Source organism: Lampetra planeri, chromosome 40 (genome assembly GCF_965212315.1).
Source record: "Lampetra planeri chromosome 40, kcLamPlan1.2.h2, whole genome shotgun sequence".
NCBI lineage: Eukaryota > Metazoa > Chordata > Hyperoartia > Petromyzontiformes > Petromyzontidae > Lampetra > Lampetra planeri.
In genome coordinates this window covers 2,573,106-2,593,215 of record NC_136146.1, presented here as the reverse complement: position 1 = coordinate 2,593,215, position 20,110 = coordinate 2,573,106, and the positions used below count along the sequence as shown (strand labels likewise).

General features: G+C 44.1%; 1 protein-coding gene across 1 annotated transcript; it reads left to right on the top strand.

Annotated features, from left to right (window-relative positions):
- Positions 1-827: 827 nt before the first annotated feature.
- On the top strand, positions 828-13,325 carry SUSD3 (sushi domain containing 3). The gene is made up of 4 exons (XM_078612919.1): positions 828-1,508; positions 3,146-3,217; positions 7,265-7,445; positions 9,792-13,325. The coding sequence occupies exons 1-4, from the start codon at positions 1,502-1,504 to the stop codon at positions 9,892-9,894; spliced, it is 363 nt and encodes a 120-aa protein (XP_078469045.1). The 5' UTR covers positions 828-1,501; the 3' UTR covers positions 9,895-13,325.
- The last annotated feature ends 6,785 nt before the right edge of the window (positions 13,326-20,110 follow it).

Sequence of the window (20,110 nt, the reverse complement as noted above, 5' to 3'; positions counted from 1 at the left end):
AACCAGTGGTTCTTCTTCACCTGGGGTGCACGTACTACCTGGGGGTACGAGATGCCCTCTCTGCGGGTGCGAGGCATGGCCACGTGTTTGTTCGAAGATAAATAATCGAAACGCAAATTACACATGGGGCACGTAAGTCACAACTTACTTTGTTTAATCAAACCCTGTGTATTTATTTATTTATCACCGTTACATCCATGAAACAAACATTACGACCGAGAACCCAAAGGGGTGCAAAACCGCAGTAAAGTTTCAGCCAATTCCCCCGACGTATTTGTGCAAAAGTTGCCAAATCTGCGTCTGTGCGACCGATGAGTTTAAAATTTAACCCGTGAAAACAAAGTTTTTAACTATAAATCCTTTATATGCGTGGCATCGGTTTTATTTTATTATTCATTTCTGTTTTTCTTGAGTAAGAGTTTCATTTTTATCACATTGGTATTTTAAATTAAATATGAAATTTTTTTTCTTCATAAAAAGTGGAAAATTTTGGAAAAAAATTTTCACGAAAATAAATTGTCACGCACAACGAGTCTGTGTGCAAAATGTCAGCTCGATTGGATCACGGGAAGTGGGTTAAAAAACGACCGAAAGATTTGCACGGTCGTAAGCGCGCAAGCAAGCGCGCAAGTGAACTTAATATAAAGGATTTAAAAAGCCACCGCTGCCACCGCCTTGACGCGCGTGGGTTTCCAGCCGAACGTCATTGGTGGTGGTGGGGAGGAACTGTGGAGAAATAGCCAAGAGTGGTGCAACCGGTGCGTGGGCCCCGCCAGCATTGTGGCATCCGACTTCCTTATCAGCGGCGTTTTGCAAACAGGCGCGCAAGACGCGCGCCAGCGATACGACTGCTGCCCACGACTTCGTCGAACGCAATCGGCTGGGAGCACGCGGCATCAGACATCGACCGCATGAGGCTCTCCCCCCTCTCCATCCACCACCGTCAGCCCACCACCACCACCACTCCCCTCCGTGGTTGTCTGCGTTCCCCCACCCCCCCCTTCGCTTGTGCGCACGGGCGTGGCAACGTCAAATGCGCTGGGACACATTTGACGGCGTCGTCTATAACGGAGGTCGCGTTCGCAACGGCGGAAAGTTGCCGGTGGGCAAGGACCCTTCGACTTGCTTCCACGTGCGACGCTGCTGTTGCATCGTCGACAAGGCGGCGGTTTGGTGGTGGTTGGTGGGTGGTGGTTGGTAGTGGTTGGTGGTGGTAGTGGTGGTGTTTGGTGGTTGGTAGTGGTGGTCGGTGGTGGTGGTTGTTGGTGGTGGTGGGTGGTGGTGGTTTTTGGTGGTTGGTAGTGGTGGTTGGTGGGTGGTGGTTGGTAGTGGTGGTTGGGTGGTGGTTGGTAGTGGTGGTTGGTAGGTGGTGTTTGGTGGTTGGTGGTTGGTGATTCCACCAAAGTCTTTGGGAAGGATTCGAATTGGTTCCTTCTCGTGGGACTTTTCGACACGCGTCGCGTTCACTTGTGGCCGTCTCGTCGTCGTCATCATCGCTCTCATGGCAGGTGAGTTGATCGAGCTGGACACAGCGCTGCTTACATTGTCATTCGAGATTTTCATCGCGTTATTACGAGCTTGTGCTTGGTTTTAGAAGTTACTTGAGCCGTAGTGGGTTTGCATCAAGCCGAGAGATTATTGTACACTCAGTGCTCGTTTCTGTGCCTTGTCGAAACGTATTTACACGAGCCGATGTGGGCCCTCCCCCCATCACGGTGGCGAGATGTTAACTCCGTCGCCTGGTGTACAGGAGGAGGTCGTGGGTTCGATCACGACCATGGTGCCTGCATATTTGCAGCTTGCATGTTCTCCCCGCTGTCGTGTGGATTTTTCTCCGGTTTTTCACTCCATAGTTAGAATCAGCATCACGCGTTTAGAGTATCTGGCTGCTCTAAATGTCCACATGATAGGTCACTTCTGAAAAAGAGCTGTATATCTCAGTGGGCCTTACCTGGTAACATAAAAACAAAGTTTATAGGTCTTTTTTAGTTTTCGAGGTGGGTCTGAGGTTAAACACACGCGTTTATAGTACAGTATTTGGCTGCAATACATTTCCACGTTATAAGCCACTAAGTTGAGCTATAATTTGTGGCCAGGTCGTTTCTAAAAAAAGAGCTATAAAGCTTAGTGGGCCTTACCTGCTAAAATAAATATTGTTTAGTTTTTAAATAGTTTTAGGTTCCCAGAGGAATACTTGGTAACAGTGTGCATGCATAACTGTACTGATGAGTCTTAATGATGATGAAACCGCTGCTCGTTGGGTGATGATGAAACCGCTGCTAGTTGGGTGGTTACATTTGTTCATAGTATTGCTGGCGACTTCAGATGATCACAATGCACTTCTTGAGGAAATGGTGGTTTTGCATACTTCTTAAGGCTGATAACTTTTTATACAGTGTATGTTGAAACTTATACGGTTTGTGGCTATATAGATTTGTTTTTTTTACACAAGACCTGTTACAAGTATTTATTTTAGAATATTACACAATAGTGCCCTTTTTTGGTAGTACGGTATTTTATAAAAAAATATATATATCTGAACGATATGTAAACTCCACGGTGGCTGGGCGGCTCAGAGGTTCAGAGGGGTGAGCTGGCACTGGTGACACACTGGGTTTGAATCCAGGCGGTCGCTTGTGATTAAACCGGGTTCTTAGTTGGTGGCCTCAGCCTGGTTGGTCATCAATCACGTCACAAAAAAAAGATGTCATTCAATTTGGCCTTGCATGAAATTTGGTTACATTTCAACATGGAAATAATGGCTATGAATAGTTATTATTCAGCGACAAATAATACTTTCAAATGTTTGCGAAATATGGTTTAAAAAAATAGAAAGTGCTGCCCTCTACTTGTGTGGACCAGACTTTACATTAACGCAAGTGGTTCTGTGATATCAACTTCTGTGGGCCATTCTCTGATGTGAAGAGGAACGCCTCTCAGCCAGACACCCGAGCGGATACTTCGTCACATTACATGACGCTGAGAGCGCGATTGAGATAAAATTGGATAACAATAAAAATATAGAGAAACAAAACATACGTACACACATAAGTACTGGAATTTAGTTCGTCACGTTTTGAAATACAATTGCTTTGCACTTTAATGATGCTTGCTATTCGTTTCTGTCTCCCTTCTCTGTGGAAAGTCAACACCACAGAAGCACTTGGGATTGCCATCACGAAGCTTGGACACGTATTTTCTCAGCCGCCTCCTCGCGGTGAGTTGAGACATATTTCAGACACTGACATTTAAAAGTCTTTAATATTTGAGGATGATATACTTGATCCTCCATCTTGTGCATTTGTCAGTGTTAACAATTGAGATGTATTGACAAGGCTAGTATGGTGCTGCAGTGCATTGTAATCTTTCATATTGGTTTCAAATCTGTTTGTTACCCTGTGTGCCAGTGATGGAAATTAAACTTTTTTCCATTTTGGGCATCTGATAATTAATTTGACCTCCACCACTACAGGTTACATAGTGCAAATATATATACTACAACTAAACTAAATTTTTTATTTCATCAGGTAAGACCCACTGACCTTGCCACAAATGATAGCTCAGCAAAGTGGCTTATCACGTGAAAATTGATCGCAACCAAATACTCTAAACACATTCTTGATTTGAAGCTTTCGTGACCGCAGGAATCCATACTCTTTGGTTCTTTCGGTAAAGTCACGTAGGAAGAAAAATAATGAATAATAAATGATTGCTCTAAACACATGTTTCTAAATGTGGAGGGAAAACCAAAGGACCCGCAGATAAAATCCACGTGACCACGGGAAGAGAGAAGGATTCATAGTCTTAGGTTTTTTCGGTAAAGTCACGTAGGGAAAAATAAATAAATAAATAAATATTGCTTTATACAAATTATTGAAATAATAATAGAAAGAAAATAATAAATCACGACGTTTCGGAGGCAACACAAGCTTCCTTCATCAGGTGTAAAAAGGCACAGCAAAATAACTGTAGTGGATGTTATTTGTGATGGGGCATTAATATATAGGGTAAGAGGAGGGGGGAGAAGCCAAGGAGGATGGGTGCAGGGTGGGGGGTGGTTTTGAGAGAGAGACATGCAAACTCCAAATATACAGCAGGTGCCAGGGTCGGGATCGAACTCAGGTGCTCCTGCATACCAGGCGAGGTCTGCAGTTAACTTCTCGCCGCCATGGCTGACGTTTAGGGGTTCGAAGGGGTGTGTCCTGGACTGCCAGATGTTCCTTTGGGCCAACCCAAGTTCATTCCCCCTAGCGGTGAATCACTGTTGTGGTGGCCCCCCACAAACCTCCCCCCCATCCGGGAAGTTTGACGCACGCCGTTTATCAACCCGTGCCATCCATCCTGCTGGAGTGTGGCAAAACAAACTTCCCGAGAGCAGCATGGTCGTGGAGGGATCTTTATACAGTTGTTGTTGTTTTTTGCCGTCAATATATATTCCCATAAGCAATTGTTTTCGTGACATTTGACGCAATCATTTTGTTGGGTCTTGCTTAACGACCTTCATGTCTGTCACCACGTGGAAACACCTTATTCACCCATGGGGTAGATTGGCAAAAGTCTGGATACTTTGTTTATGAGAGGTTTCGGAAATGACATAAAACTATACAATCGCTCATTTGCATTATTTCCTATCGTATTTGGCCTTCATTGTACAATGTGTCGACAATGTCCTGCTACCCCATCTGATAAGTAGCCTAATCTGATACACGCCCTCTATTTGGTTTTATACTGCACACTGGAGATCATCATTATTTACACCATTGGAACCTCATTTGCCAGTAAAAAATATGATAATTGGTTTTTAACCCTTCTATCTGGCAACAAAACTGACACCTTACCCCGAGCTCTCATACTCTGATGGTGCATTGTCTTTGAGTTGTGCGCCTTTTGGCGTCATCTGGTCCAACCCATGTGAGACTATGCTCTAAGGAAAGCTGTCTCGGGTGTGGACCAATCAACTTCAAGGACAGTGCATACATTATCAGAGATATGTTTTTTGTTTGCATTATGACTGCAAGTATTGTGGTCTATGCAAACATGACTCCTTGTAAAAAAGGTGTCAGTTTGTTGCCAGATAGAAGGGTAAAAAACCAATAATCATATTTTTTACTGGCAAACGAGGTTCCAATGGCATCCCATAGTTGCTGATGACATGGTCATGATATCAACCAACAGAAATGAACAACAGGAAACGATTAGAGAAGCGAGTAAAGTTGCAATGCGAAACGCAATATAAATGCGTATGAGCGACGCAACAATCGATTATAGAAAGTTTTCTAAACAATAACAGATACTTAATAATAATAATAGCATGGCTAATTCACGTAGGAAAGCCACACTGAGCCAATAACTAATTGGGTTTTTATTTTGAGATTATTTTTCAGCCAATTTATAATGAGTGTTTATACATGTGGGGGGGGGGGTGGGGGCTGGAGCACGTGGAGAAAATCCTCACGTGCGAGGGAGGAACACTCTCTCCTCGTACAGATGCAAATGGACAGAAGTCAACTTGCTGTACCGCCTTCTCCTGGTGAGCCAGGGTATAAGGCTCCTCAACGCCCCACGGGAAGGGAGTTTCTCATCCTAGATTTGAAGTTTTCGTGACTGCAAGGATCCATGCTCTTTGGTTTTTTTCGGTAAAGTCACGTAGGTGAAAACGAAATAAAAATAAAACAACTAAATTTAATCACGACGTTTCGGAAGCAACACAAGCATCCGTCATCAGGTGTGAGCGCTCCAGCAAAATTACTGTAGCGTATGAAGAGCGCTACATAGAGACACGTGTTTACATAGGGTATGAGTTTCACATCGTTTGTGCAATCCACCAACCTTCGTTGCCTTTCCATTGCTGGATAACAGGCCACGCCAATCGTAGCCACGACGACTTGTCCGGCGATGTCTGTGGAAGGATCCTGCATAATGCACGCGCATAATATGACTTTGAAACCCCCCGCCCACCTCCTACGCATTTCACAAGTAGTACTAATCCCATATCTGCATTTCCCATAAATATGCTAAATGCCTCTTGATATGTACATTATTTTGTCAAGGCGCTCTTCCCCCTCCAACCCAGCTTAAATATACGCTCCAAGCCTGGGGTGTTTCATTCAGACGCTGTCTTCCCGACAGACCTGTTCTCCACCTGAGGACGGCTGCTTGCATTGTGGCCGAAACGTCGTGAGAATTATTTTATAATGTTTTATTTTTATTATTTTATTATTTCCCTTCTACGTGACTTTACCGAAAGAACCAAGAAGAAGACAACGGTGTGTTGTGTATATGCCTCAAGACAATTAATGATGGGTGTACCACGATGAATACTCTTAGTTTTTTTCGGTAAAGTCACGTAGGTAAAAAATAAATAAGAAAAATAAATAATCCAAAATAATAGAAATAAATTATTTTATTTCTATTATTTTTTAAGAGTATGAATCCTTGCAGTCACGAAAGCTTCAAATCTAGAATTCATGTACAATCAGTTTGCTAAACACGATAAAAAAAAATATTTACTGGAGGAACACAGTTTGGAAAACAGGATACTCGAAATGCGTTTGCGTTTTTTTTACATTTTTAGCGAGACAATGCAGACCTGTCATCTGACGAGTGTTTGTCAATGTTTTTTTTTTGTTGGATGCTATAAGCCGAGCTTTCGAATGTATACGAGTGATGGTCCACAGTTGTTCGTGTAGACGCATCTCTCAAATCCGTGTTCACTTGGGGTTATCCAAGGTGAACATAGGCACACTCTACATACGCGCTCCTCAACCGTGTCATGCCATGCAATGATTCATGATAACACGTGCAACAATGCATCACGTGCGTGTCACGTTGGTCTAGGTTTCTTGCTAATTTTCCGACTGTCCCGTGTTCATTCAACCCTGCCTGGCGGCAGTGGCACACGTGGCCTCTAATCCAGCACTCCCAATTCACACGGTTGGCTGCATATGGTGCAAAATAAGTTCTACATACATACATATGTGGTTGCAGCGGTGGTTGGTGGATGGCACACAGATGTTGTAAAACCCCTTCCCTGTGGATGTTGAGGAGGTGCCATATCCTGGCTCGCCAGCAGAAGGCGGTCCAGCAAGTGGACTAAATTCCATCGGTTTCCATCTGTATGGGGATAGAGCGTTTCACCCTCATGCGTGGCAGATTTCTCTGGGCACCCCGGTTTCATCCCACACGGATAAACACTCACTTTATTGGCTGCATTGGCATTTGCGTGCCTTTTCTGACTGCGTGCTGCACCTTTGCATCTGAACAGAGGGAAACGAAGACATTTTCAAAAACAAAGGGCACGAAATCGCCGTGATCGTCGCCATCATCAGCGGCGCCGTCATCCTCCTTCTCGGCCTGTGTTTCATCGTCTGCTGCCTGAGCAGGTGCTTGAGCAATTCGTCAGCGCAGCGGAGAGACGCGCACTCAAGAGGCGTTGACCGGACAAGGTAACGCTCACGAGCAAACACACATTCACCGGTTGGCTACGTACAGCGTTAACGAAGTTCAGTGTACATACGTACGAACACACACACACGTACACAAGCGCTCGAGAACGTTTTAAGGCCTTGCACAGCCAGCCCATTCACACTTGGCTACTGGCCCACGTGTCAGAATCAGAATCCGTATTTATCCTGGAGGAATTCGATGAGCTATGCAGGCTAGATGAGTGAGCACATCAGCCATCAGCCAACTGAATTTGTTGTGTATTTAAAAAAAGTATATGACGATGATGAAGGTGCATCACTGCAATTGCTTGCTCATGCCATTGCTATGCACTTTCAAATCTAGATTGAAAACACATTTCTTCAGAACTGCTTTTTGTGTTTAGTTTGTCATTCCTCCGCACCCCCCGATAAGCATGGTTGGCTACGTACGGTGCGGAAGAAGAGGTTCAACATACATGTACTGTCTTCTTATTCAGACCACTGTCAGCCCTCCAAAACATGTGCAGGATCACTGTGCACTAATGGCACTTTTTCCAATGAAAACGACTCCAAATCTTAGCATCAGGAACACAGCCTTGCAGACACCCACCGGTCCGCTCGACCACAGTCCCCTTTCGATTTAAAGCTTTCGTGACTGCAGGGATTCATCTTCTTGGTTCTTTCGGTAAAGTCACGTAGAAGGGAAGTAATAAAATAATAAAAATTAAACATAATAAAATAATTCTCACGACGTTTCGGCCACAATCCCTTCTACGTGACTTTACCGAAAGAACCAAGAAGACACAGTCCCCTTGTAACGCCTTGCCATGGTGCGGTGTCAATGAAATGGCTGTTGGCATTTTTATAATGATAATAAATCTCGACGTGGGTGAAGTGTTGAGTTTAAATTTGACTTGTTGCACGGATGATGGTCCCGTTGAGTCAGCTGCCCAGCTAATTCACACGGGAGGTCCGTGGTGCGTGATCACAGCAACAGTAACAACAAAACAAAGAAAAAAATATCTATATTGGAGAAAGTGAGTACAGGGTCCTTAAGTGATGTTGCACAACAAACGAGGGATTTAACGGTCACAAACACAGATATTTTACAAAAATTGTCCTGATATAATGAGAGAAGAGAATGGGTGGTTAAAATGTAATGCTCATATGCCTATGACAGAGCATTGAGCCAAAGTCCACTGAGGGCCCTGAGTTTGATGTGGGCAGCCACCTCCCACCTGAAGTTAAAGAAGGTTATCCTCGATTTAAAGCTTTCGTGACTGCAGGGATTCATCTTCTTGGTTCTTTCGGTAAAGTCACGTAGAATGGAAATAATAAAATGATAAAAATAAAACATAATAAAATAATTCTCAGGTGAAGAACAGGTCTGTCGATAAGACAGAGTCTGTCTTATCGACAGACCTGTTCTTCACCTGTGGACGGCTGCTTGCGTTGTGGCCGAAACGTCGTGAGAATTATTTTATTATGTTTTACTTTTATTATTTTATTATTTCCATTCTACGTGACTTTACCGAAAGAACCAAGAAGAAGGTTCTCCTCCTCAAGTGCGGTGTATTGATGTTCACAGCGTTGTGGAATTACTGTGTCGAGTTTTCTACTCCCTGGCCCCTATTACAGAAGGTTATGAATCTGAATTGGCGTTCACCCGGTGAGATGCGCGGGCATTGATCCTGTCTGAGGTCCAGTGAGCAGGTTAATGGAATTACAGTAACCTATTACATCCGTATTAGTTCGGCAACAAGGGCGTTGTCGAAGAAGCTCCGAGCATTGTGAAATGAATCGTCGGACATCGTGGCCCAACCCCCGAACACACATCGGAGAGTCGCGCAGAATCAACGCAAAAATCCACAGAGTTTATTATCATCCAGAGGGAGATGATACAATCAAAGCAAAAGTATGAAAAGTATATTGTCAAGTGTTGCAGTGATGCGAGCATGGCTTATGTTTTAAATAAACACGTGGGTTATCAATATTTGTTCTTCTTAGGGAACCCACAGTTATCACAAGGAGTATAAGGGCCTGTCATTTCATCAATTAATACAACATATGCTACATATCACGAGCATCAGAATTAATGTTTTCCAAATCATACATGTCGTATGTAATGCCCGAAAAAAACGAAGAGTATCGTATGCAATGGTTTCACCTGACCTCTGCAAACTACAAATGTTAAACAAGGAATTGCTATTTTAATTTAATTGATCCCCAGAAATGTGATAACTTTTCGAACCGTCCTTGTTCGCGGCAGGGGGCGGTGTGTTTTTGATGATCAGCGTATACATATCCACTAAGCTCTTGGCAAGTTTAAAATGCATTATTTAATCCTCTCCTATTTGTTCCCCACAGCCATGTTGTGAACGTGTTCGATGAGGAAATATCCTTCACAAGCACCTCTGGAAGTCAATGGAAGAACAATGCCACTGTGGACAGAAGCCCAATGTATTTCTGAACTACAGAAGCACCGTTTTCAAGTTCAAGTTAATTTATTAGGTATAGCCCTGTGAGCCATTCGGCTCTTGAATCGGGTGCAACCGCAACAAACAAAAAACAAAAACATGAACAAGAAAACATCTTAAAGTGACTATGTGCAAACAGAAAATCCAAGAAAGACAGCAAAATATTGCAGAAAAAGCACCGTACACCAAGGCTGTGTGCAAAAATCTCAGTGGGATGCAAGTCAAACAACAACAACCACAGGACAACTTAGATTAAGGCCATCAGTCTAACTCTGTACTACAACAAACAAACATGGCCAAACCAAAAAACTTTTCGAAAATCACCAAAATAAAGCCATAAAAGCAATGTAACAGTTTTGGGGCAACTACTACTCCTACTACGGTGTGTGAAGCGTAAGTTGAAGTCATGTCATCAGATGCAACGCGTGGCGTTTAGATTTTATATTTTCCACATTGTCCAACGCTGTCTCAGATGAGGGGGGGCGGGGGAGACGCACTGTGTCTGCTGTGAGTTTCCGCCGAGCAGTCTTTCTCTTTACGATCAGCAGAGGGCACTATAGCCGAGGTCGTGACGACTGAAAGTGCGTGGCTGCAACGTTGCATCGACCACATTGACCCGGCCGTCCAATTTGAGCAATATTACTGTGGTGGTGGTGGTGGTGTTAGCATTGAGGATGGAAGTGTTTACTATTTATAAAAGCATAAAAAAAAGAAATCATAAACTCAGTCGAATATTTTACTTGATAACCCAACACATTAATGCACTTGTCATATTGCTGATATTTACAGAACAATACATTCACGCAGTGAACATTTTTCTCAGGTAAGATTTTTTATATTGACAAAATCGGACTAATTAATATCAATGCACTTGTAGAATTGTTAATTAATGATACAGGGTTGGGGAAAAGCTTGAGCTAAGTTTGAGTGCCAGCCCCAGCTGATGTTAGTGGCGAGCGATATCTGAAGTAGACCTGGACCCACTTCCCTTTAGCAACCTGAACTGACCAGCGTGGTGAAGTATAGTCAACTTCTTGGTTATTCTTTGGTTCTTTTCGGTTAAGTCACGTCTAAAAATAAAATAATAAATTAAAATAACATATTACGACGTTTCGATTGCAACACAAGCAATCATCATCAGGTATAAAAGAAATAGCAACAAAAATCTAACCAGAAAACTATAGACAGACATACAAGCAGACAGACATCACAACGGCACACAGAGAGAGGACACAAATCGGCACAAAGAGAGGGGTCGATTCTGTGACGGTCCCTTAAATATAGAGAGGGGGGGCGGGGACGGAGAGAGGGAGGGGGCAGAGAGAATTAGCATATCAATGAGTATACGGCAACGTACTGCTGTTGCAAGTAAGATGACAATGTGGAACGGGCACGCAAGCTTGAAAATTAGGAGACAGGCACACGAAAATGAATGTTATTTTAATTTATTATTTTATTTTTAGACGTGACTTAACCGAAAATAACCAAATAATAATTCCTGCAGTCACGAAAGCTCCTAAATTAACTTCTTGGTTCTTTCGGTAAAGTCACGTAGAAGGGAAGTAATAAAATAATACAAATGAAACATAATAAAATTAAATTCTCACGACGTTTCGGCCACAACGCAAGCAGCCGTCCTCAGGTGAAGAACATGTTTCCCCGACAGACCTGGTCTTCACCTGAGGACGGCTGCTTGCGTTGTGGCCGAAACGTCGTGACAATTATTTTATTATGTTTTATTTTTTATTATTTTATTACTTCCCTTCTACGTGACTTTACCGAAAGAACCAAGAAGATGAATCCCTGCAGTCACGAAAGCTTTAAATCGAAATTTAAGTATAGTCAAATGAACCGCACCATCTCCCTTGACTGGCAAAATGTCGAGAACTAAGATCTCCATTTTCATCGTGTTTTATTATCTCCATTATGCCGAGGGCTTCAAAATAAATATGCTTCATTTGAGTACAGTACAGCATATTGCTGTACGGAATACAGTACCATAATTTGGGGACCTTATAAAGAAAAAAACTAGGCTAGCAGAAGGCTCTGACGCAAACAATACAAGATGGGATATTTATTTGGTTTGGACATGTAAATGGAATGGAGGCCAAAAATAACCCTGACCCTAACCACGTCACCATTGGCCTCGCCCGAACATGTGAAAGGAGCGGCGAGTAGTGACAACTCTCACAAAAGGTGGATTGACGGAGGATTTAAAAGAGACGCGGGCTGAGAGGAAGCGATCGCCGTGACCAGGGAAGGAAACAGTGAAAGACAGCATCGTCATCAGCCGCCAATGCCGGGCAGAAGAGAAAAAATAAGATCTTGCCGTCCATGGCTTTTGTTGACATGTTATATATAAAGAAGGCTAAACGTTAAGGCCATGTGTTGTGAAATAGAGACAGAAAATGGCTCCTATTTTTGTTGAACAGAATGCTAACACCGTTTGCAGACGTGTTTGTAATTCGCAGCGTTAACGTGGATGCTTTTGAAAATGTGACCATACTCGACCATTCATCATGGTTAATGTATTGTGCTTGAGACAAAAAAAACTGAATCCCCGTCTTGCAGCGCGAGACGCTTTGAAAGAGACCACTTCAAAGTTAATAGGCAGGAGGGGAAAAATGCCGCATTCCTGGGCGAATTTAAATGTGGCTTAGCGTTTTGATGTCAGAGCAGTTCCATTTCACAACTACATTTCAGAATAATAATTCAAAATATAATTGCAAAAAAGATGTGTAATTTTCAAAGCTTCAATTGCACGTCATAAATAACATAGCAACCGCGCAATGGAGGGTTTTCTAAACTCCAGCCCTCACGACCTCCCACCACTCTCCGTCTTTCACCGTTCACCAATTTACTCCTCCCCGTTCAAACTACTAATTAAATCTAAACACGTGACTCGCTAAAGCAATCAACGCCCTCTGCGTCAAGCGCGCACACGCGCACAGAGATCTCAGTCTTATTTTGAATTGGCCATGAAACGCAGACTTTATTTACCACTTAGAGCGTCACGTGGTATGTGTTTATCAACCATCGGGTGCGTGCAGCGTGGAACGAGTTCATTTGTATTCGACGCCGACAGACGTGGCGAGGTGGTTGGTGGGTAGCAAAGATTTGAGTTTGGATAACCCTGGCCAAATGGGCACATCCACATATGTGTCATGAACATTTTCGCCCAAATTGCGTCGAATTGCACGCCGATGCCTCTCGGTCGCCAGCAATGCGGCAAGCTGGCACGGAGATATATTTCTGCCGGCATGTAGATCTCACCCATATCAGTCATCCCGATGATATTGTACGTGTAATGTATGTGTCGGTGCGTTTACGTTCATAGCTGTTACGCTTTCACCACACCATACGATACGATGTACATGTGTGGTCCAGATGTTTCGTGATCCACATTTAACTTTATTAAAACGTATTTTTTTGTATATATACCAATGGGTGTAAAATCAGAAATGAACGATCAAGGGGAAACAAATGTTCGGGGTCCAATAATTGGGGATCAAAAGACATGTGGACCACCCTCTGTACACTGCCAAGGCCTGTGACCAGATCATTCGAGATGCGCCAGGTCTCATCTTGGTTTCCAAGGAGCGATTGAGCCCGGATCGTTGCTCAGATGGTTGAGCCAGCATGTGGACTGCTGCAGGTTTTAAATTCTCTCAAAGGGCTCCGCCGTGGTGGACAGCAGAGGGCAGTGCAGGAAACTGCACTCACCCGGTCTGAACAAGGAGACGGCCAATTGACCGATGACCCACATTAGTATTGGGAGGGCCCCACATCCAGTAGTGGATGACAAAAGACCCGTTCGTGTACATTACTACCGTAGAGCACAATAACACTGTTAATATTTCGATTTAAAGCTTTCGTGACTGCAGGGATTCATCTTCTTGGTTCTTTCGGTAAAGTCACGTAGAAGGGAAATAATAAAATAATAAAAATTAAACATAATAAAATAATTCTCACGACGTTTCGGCCACAACGCAAGCAGCCGTCTTTCCGACAGACCTGTTCTTCACCTGAGGACGGCTGCTTGCGTTGTGGCCGAAACGTCGTGAGAATTATTTTATCATGTTTTACTTTTATTATTTTATTATTTCCCTTCTACGTGACTTTACCGAAAGAACCAAGAAGACTTAATATTACATATACAGCATATGTAGACAATTTTCTATGGAAATTGCTCAAATCGGTTGTGTTATTATTGCGTGGTTCAGCTTTGTGCTTTTGATAACATTCTACAGTTGAGTGATTTTTCGTTTAAACATTTGTGCGGAGTGGCGATTTGCATGTTTCAGCCTTGTTTATTGCTTGTTCAGTAACGAATAGGCGTTGTCATTGTCAAGAAAAAAAAACACTTGGCAGTACAGAGTGGGCATAATTGTATGCATCTGTTCCTGTTGTAACACCCACCATTCATTACACTGAAGAGTTTTTTTTTATTATTTAACCGTGCGTTGGGAGACATTTTTTCTTTATTTCACAGCAGTACCATCTCGAGTCAGGACTGCGCCCATCGTGTACCTGTGAATGTTGGCAAGAGCGAGCCGTTTGTTTTAGCTCGGAAGTTCACTGTTCCTGCTGTGGACCTATAATGTTGATGAATAAGAGAGCAATACTTTTTTTTAATTCAATAAATGAAAAAAATCTCGAGGAGAAATTGCATTCACAATTGTATACTTATTTATACATTCATACCACCAATGATATTGTCCACATACGAGTCCAGTATTTTCCAACAGACACGTTCATGCCACATTTGTGATATGCCAGCATTCAGCGAGACAATTCACAGTAAGCACACATTTACATCGTGAAACTTTACGCTGAAATGCATTAGTGCCGTCATAACCTGTCAAATGTTTTGTGAAAGATGATCATTTGCAAACATTTGCAAAATGTGTACAGTGTAATGTACAATAAATTCATACACATGCTGTATGTGCACATGTGCCTGTAAACTATGACAGGATTTAAATACTCTTGACATTTACAATGTGAAAATGATTTAAAAGCACCTATTTTTATTTCATGTCTTGTTTTATATCTATATGCACAGTCGTGATCATTATCATACGTGCTCTATCCACTGCTGGATGAAAGGCATTCCCCCAGGCGAAGCCGCACCGCATTCCTGCACGGTCTCGCGATGATGCGACGATCCATCTGGATTCAGCCCCCAATGCGCTGCATCTCATCGCTGCATCCGATCGCTGCATCTCTGCATCCCATCGCTGCACCTCCACAGCAGCCATCCTCTGCCCCGGCGTTTTTCCTCCTCCGGATGCCATTCCATCGTTCCACCGCGTCACTTCCATTCATGGGCCATCATACCTCCTTTCAAGCGATGCGTCCCCTGCCCAAGATAATTTTTTTTAAAGAATATAGGTCGTTATACATTATGTACATGGAACGCTCCTACTTGTATATTCTGCTAAATTGACTTGCGTCCCCCGGCGGCAGCACGACACTGTTTTTTGTGCCACTGATTTGAACCGCCGTGGTCGTAGCCATCGAGGGTTACCCACGGAGCAGACGAGCCCAACACACGCTCTCTGTCATCGCGCGGCGTGCGACAAACGCAACGTGTTTTTTTTTTAATCCTTTATATTAAGTTCGCTTGCTTGCTTACGACCGTGAAAATCTTTCGGTCGTTTTTTAACCCACTTCCCGTGATCCAATCGAGCTGACATTTTCCACACAGACTCGTTGTGCGTGACAATTAATGTTTGTGAAATTTTTTTTCCAAAATGTTACACTTTTAGGACAAAAATATATTTAATTACCAATTGCTTAATGGTGCAATGCAACCATCTGACCCATATGTGGCAGCCATCTCAAGCCAGAGGACGAGAGGACTCTAGCCGCCACGCATATAAAGGATTTATAGTGAAAAACTTTGTTTTTACGGGTTATACTTGTTTACATCCCGGTCCCAGTTTAAAATCCATGGCGCGCTGTCATATTACACCGCTTGCAGCCTTTACGGCCACCGTTCCATTGCCATGTCAAGGCTTTGTGCCGTGATGCATTGTTCAATGGCCCCCTTTGCGTTATCGATCTCCGAGTCCCATCAATCCACCGACAGAGCACGAGTCATCTGTATGCACGGCGCTGGGGCTAGCTATGCAAGCCTCATCTCCATGATCCTGTCGTCGCTGTTACGTCCTCGCTCATTCTCTATTGACCAGCCGCAGCGACTTGAGAACGCGTGGCGTGAAACGTGCGCGTTGCGTGTCGTGCGTAATGAGCGTGAGACGGGGGTTTTGTTGTTCCATTGGAACCTCATTTGGCAGTAAAAAATATGATAATTGGTTTTTTACCCTTCTATCTGGCAACAAAACTGACACCTTTTTTACAAGGAGTCATGTTTGCATAGACCACAATACCTGCAGCCATAATGCAAACAAAAAACATAACTTTGATAATATATGCACTGTCCTTGAAGTTGATTGGTCCACACCCGAGACAGCTTTCCTTAGAGCCTAGTCTCACATGGGTTGGACCAGATGACCCCTTTTGTTTGCATTATGGCTGCAGGTATTGTGGTCTATGCAAACATGACTCCTTGTAAAAAAGGTGTCAGTTTTGTTGCCAGATAGAAGGGTAAAAAAACAATTATCGGTTTTGTTGTTGTTGTTGTTGTTTATTCCCGTGACCTGCCCCCACTCCCATGATACTCGCCGCAGCGCGGGACCCAATGGCTGTGAGCTGTTGAAGCCTCCTCGTTGCCAGGAGCGCAACGAGCGTGGCGGCAGACAGGGAGTGCCTTGACCCCCCCCCCCCCCCCCGTGGCCAAAGCTACGATTTGGGGCCCCCCTTGACAACAACCATGAGATTTGTTTTCAAAAGAACAAATCACTTATTTAAAACGCGGTTTAAATCGATTTTTTTTTCTTCATGAAAACGCTTTCATTTACATACCACGATTTATTTCAATTTCATTAGAGCAGTGACGTTTTGGTTTCCGCAAATTGCTTGTCTTCAATGTCGTTGTCGTCACGGTGTAACCAGGTAAACAAGCAGAGCTGTAGCGGCTGCATTTTGCGAAGACGGTGCAGTCCCTACAGCGTGAAGCGTTCGAGACGGTGAGCGTGAAGGTGATGCGATTGGGGCTAAAGGAGACCGCGAGATATAAATAGCTTCGAGGTGCGACCGTGCGAAACAGACCGGGAGATAGCATCTCAGACGACTTAAGCGCATCTGGAATCTTGGCTTAAAGCTTTCGTGACTGCAGGGATTCATATTATTTGGGTTCTTCGGTAAACACGTAGATGGAAAAATAATAAAAAAATAATAACAATATCACGACGTTTCGATCGCAACACAAGCAATCGTCATCAGGTGAAAAAATATAGCGGGAGAGCTGCTGAGGCAGGATGTTATGAAGGTTTGAGATGGGTGTAGCCCAAGGGTAAATGGGCGGGGCTCGAGATGAAATTTGCATGTAAATGTAAGATCAGAGAGCTGAGCCATACCCACGACGATGAGGCTGTCGGGGTGGCTATTGCTTATCCAAGCGAGAAGCAGTTACGCAACGACATTTAGCAACTTGTTTACATTTCTCGTGAAAGTCACGTAGAAGGGAAATAATAAAATAATACAAATAAAACATAATAAAATAATTCTCACGACGTTTCGGCCACAACGCAAGCAGCCGCCCTCAGGTGAAAAACAGGTCTGTCGGAAAGACAGCGTCTGAATGAGACGTTTCGGCCACAACGCAAGCAGCCGTCCTCAGGTGAAAAACAGGTCTGTCAGAAAGACAGCGTCTGAATGAGACGTTTCGGCCACAACGCAAGCAGCCGTCCTCAGGTGAAGAACAGGTCTGTCGGAAAGACAGCATCTGAATGAGACGCTGTCTTGCCGAGCTCTATCCGATTTTACATTTACATGCAAATTTATCACATTGACATGCTAAACTCACACAATACAATGGCAACCCCCACAGCGTCGTCGTCGTGGGTATGGCTCAGCTCTCTGATCTTACATTGACATGCAAATTTCATCTCGAGCCCCGCCCATTTACCCTTGGGCTACACTCATCTCAAACCTTTATAACATCCTGCCTCAGCAGCTCTCCCGCTATATTTTTTCACCTGACGACGATTGCTTGTGTTGCGATCGAAACGTCGTGATATTGTTTTTATTTTTATTATTTTTTCTATCTACGTGGTTTTACCGAAAGACCCAAAGAATACACATCTGGAATGTATTTGATTTCCCGGTGCGGCGGCGGTTGAAACAATGGGGCAAGTGTCGTGAATGTCCACCCCTGCCCCCTCACCTCATTCTGTCCACTCAGCAGGATAGGTAAGGACACCTAAGTCGAACGGCAGAGAGGTTCCATGTGGTGGGTACGGCGTGTCAGTTATCGTCCACTGGACATCTGTGTAAAAGAACTTCAAACTTCAAACAGCTCATCGGATAAATAAATCATTCTGATGCCCACGTGTTTGGCCAGTGTGAAAGAGTCGTCCAAAATACCAAGCGGTGGGACTCTCTAGAGCTCCCTCTCGTGGATGATCTTCCAACAGCAGTGGCGTGAGCAGGCAATTGCAGGGTTGCACCTTTACCGATACAAGTCGGTGGGCCTATGAACCCAAATCACCGGGGAACGCACGTGACCTCGCCAGACGCTAACGAGGTTAGACTCCAGAAGCTGTGGACAGATCTTGCATGGGCGACCACGACGCATGCAACAGGCGTATGCTGCTGCTGTCAGCAGAGAGCGGTGAAGCAAAATCAATTGTACTGTACTATGATCAAACGCCTGTGCCTCCCCCGCCTTCATAAACCCGCACTGAGCAGTGATCAAGTATGGCCACATAACCCTCACGATCCTTGTCGCGTGAAAGAGCCCCCCCCCCCTCATCCAGCAGTGTATTGATGGAAGAACCTTCGGTGTACATTTGTTCAAGCAGGAAAATTCTGGACCGGTTTTTTTTTATTGACAATCTAAATCTCATCAGCAGAGGCATTTGAACAAAAATAGAGCTACTGCTGGGTTATTACACATTATTGGTGAGTGCACGTGCCCTCGAAACCACGGTTGCCCTGTCGTTGCAAATTTGTTTTTCGTATACAAAATGATTATTCGGAGTAGTGGAGCGTTAGTAATGCAATTAATTTAGTAATGCAATTAATTGAACCTCGTGTTAGTATCTCTCCACATCAGAGAATGGACGTCGATTTGTTTACGTGATTATATGGAATATTCCAGTACAGCTCATAATGAGTTTTGTTCATACCATATACAGTACACAGAGATGATTTGCTTTGACATGGTCTCATCATTTATAGGGAATGCTTTGATCATGAACATCTGATCAACCAGCAGCACCATTTCTGATTCTAATGAGACCCAGAAGGTCTGAACTGGTCCATAATTGTCTTCATGATATATTCCCTTAATTAACACAATCCCTGGAAGGCCATTTGGCGATCCTGTATATTTTTTTACATGAAGATAAGGATGTGAGAGCTCCTCATGATGCCCGGTGTAATCTCCAGCGAAACGTCATGCAACAATGATGACGTTTTGCTTGCGCTTTAACATTCCGATTCGCTTAAAAAACTATAAATTAGCATATTTGCCCACGTACCAACTTGAATTGATTGGCTCTGTCTGGTGGTGGAGAATTATTAAAAACATTAAATCGCACTATATCTGTACGATCTGACCCAAAATAAAACAAGTGTAGTGGCGTAACGCGCGCAGGGTTCGCAAACAGCAGTTGCATGCACGTACGGAGTTGCAAACAGTGAGGCCAGCTCAGGACGAGCAGGTGCAGGCGGGTGGCCTGGGTGGCAGCAGACAGAGAGACGCCAGCAATTGGTGAAAGAGGCAGTGATTGGCTGGCTGCAAATGCAAACGCGGGGTAGGCGCCACGGAGGCGAGAGATAGTGGCGATAAGGGGCAGAACACGTGCGAGAGACGCCGGAAGGACGCCGGCTTGATGAGGGCCATCTGAGGGCACTTAAGGAGGAGGGGGATGAAAGGGGAACGCGTGAGGCAGTTGGGGTTGAGTTGGTTGGAGATGAAGCAGTGAAAGAGATTCAAGTGAAGTCCGGGACCTCCCCCTCCACACCTCGTCCTAACCCAGCGGTGTTGGCTGAACCCCCGCTGGGGGTAGCGGGCGAGGTTGGAGGTGCGGGTGTGGACAGGCTAGCAGTGGAGAGGCTAGCGGAATCTTTAGTCTG

Excerpts from the sequence above, each read along its gene's own strand:
- SUSD3 (XM_078612919.1), top strand. Across the intron at positions 3,218-7,264 it reads TTCTCAGCCGCCTCCTCGCG|AGGGAAACGAAGACATTTTC; the intron begins GTGAGTTGAGAC and ends GCATCTGAACAG. Across the intron at positions 7,446-9,791 it reads AGAGGCGTTGACCGGACAAG|CCATGTTGTGAACGTGTTCG; the intron begins GTAACGCTCACG and ends TGTTCCCCACAG.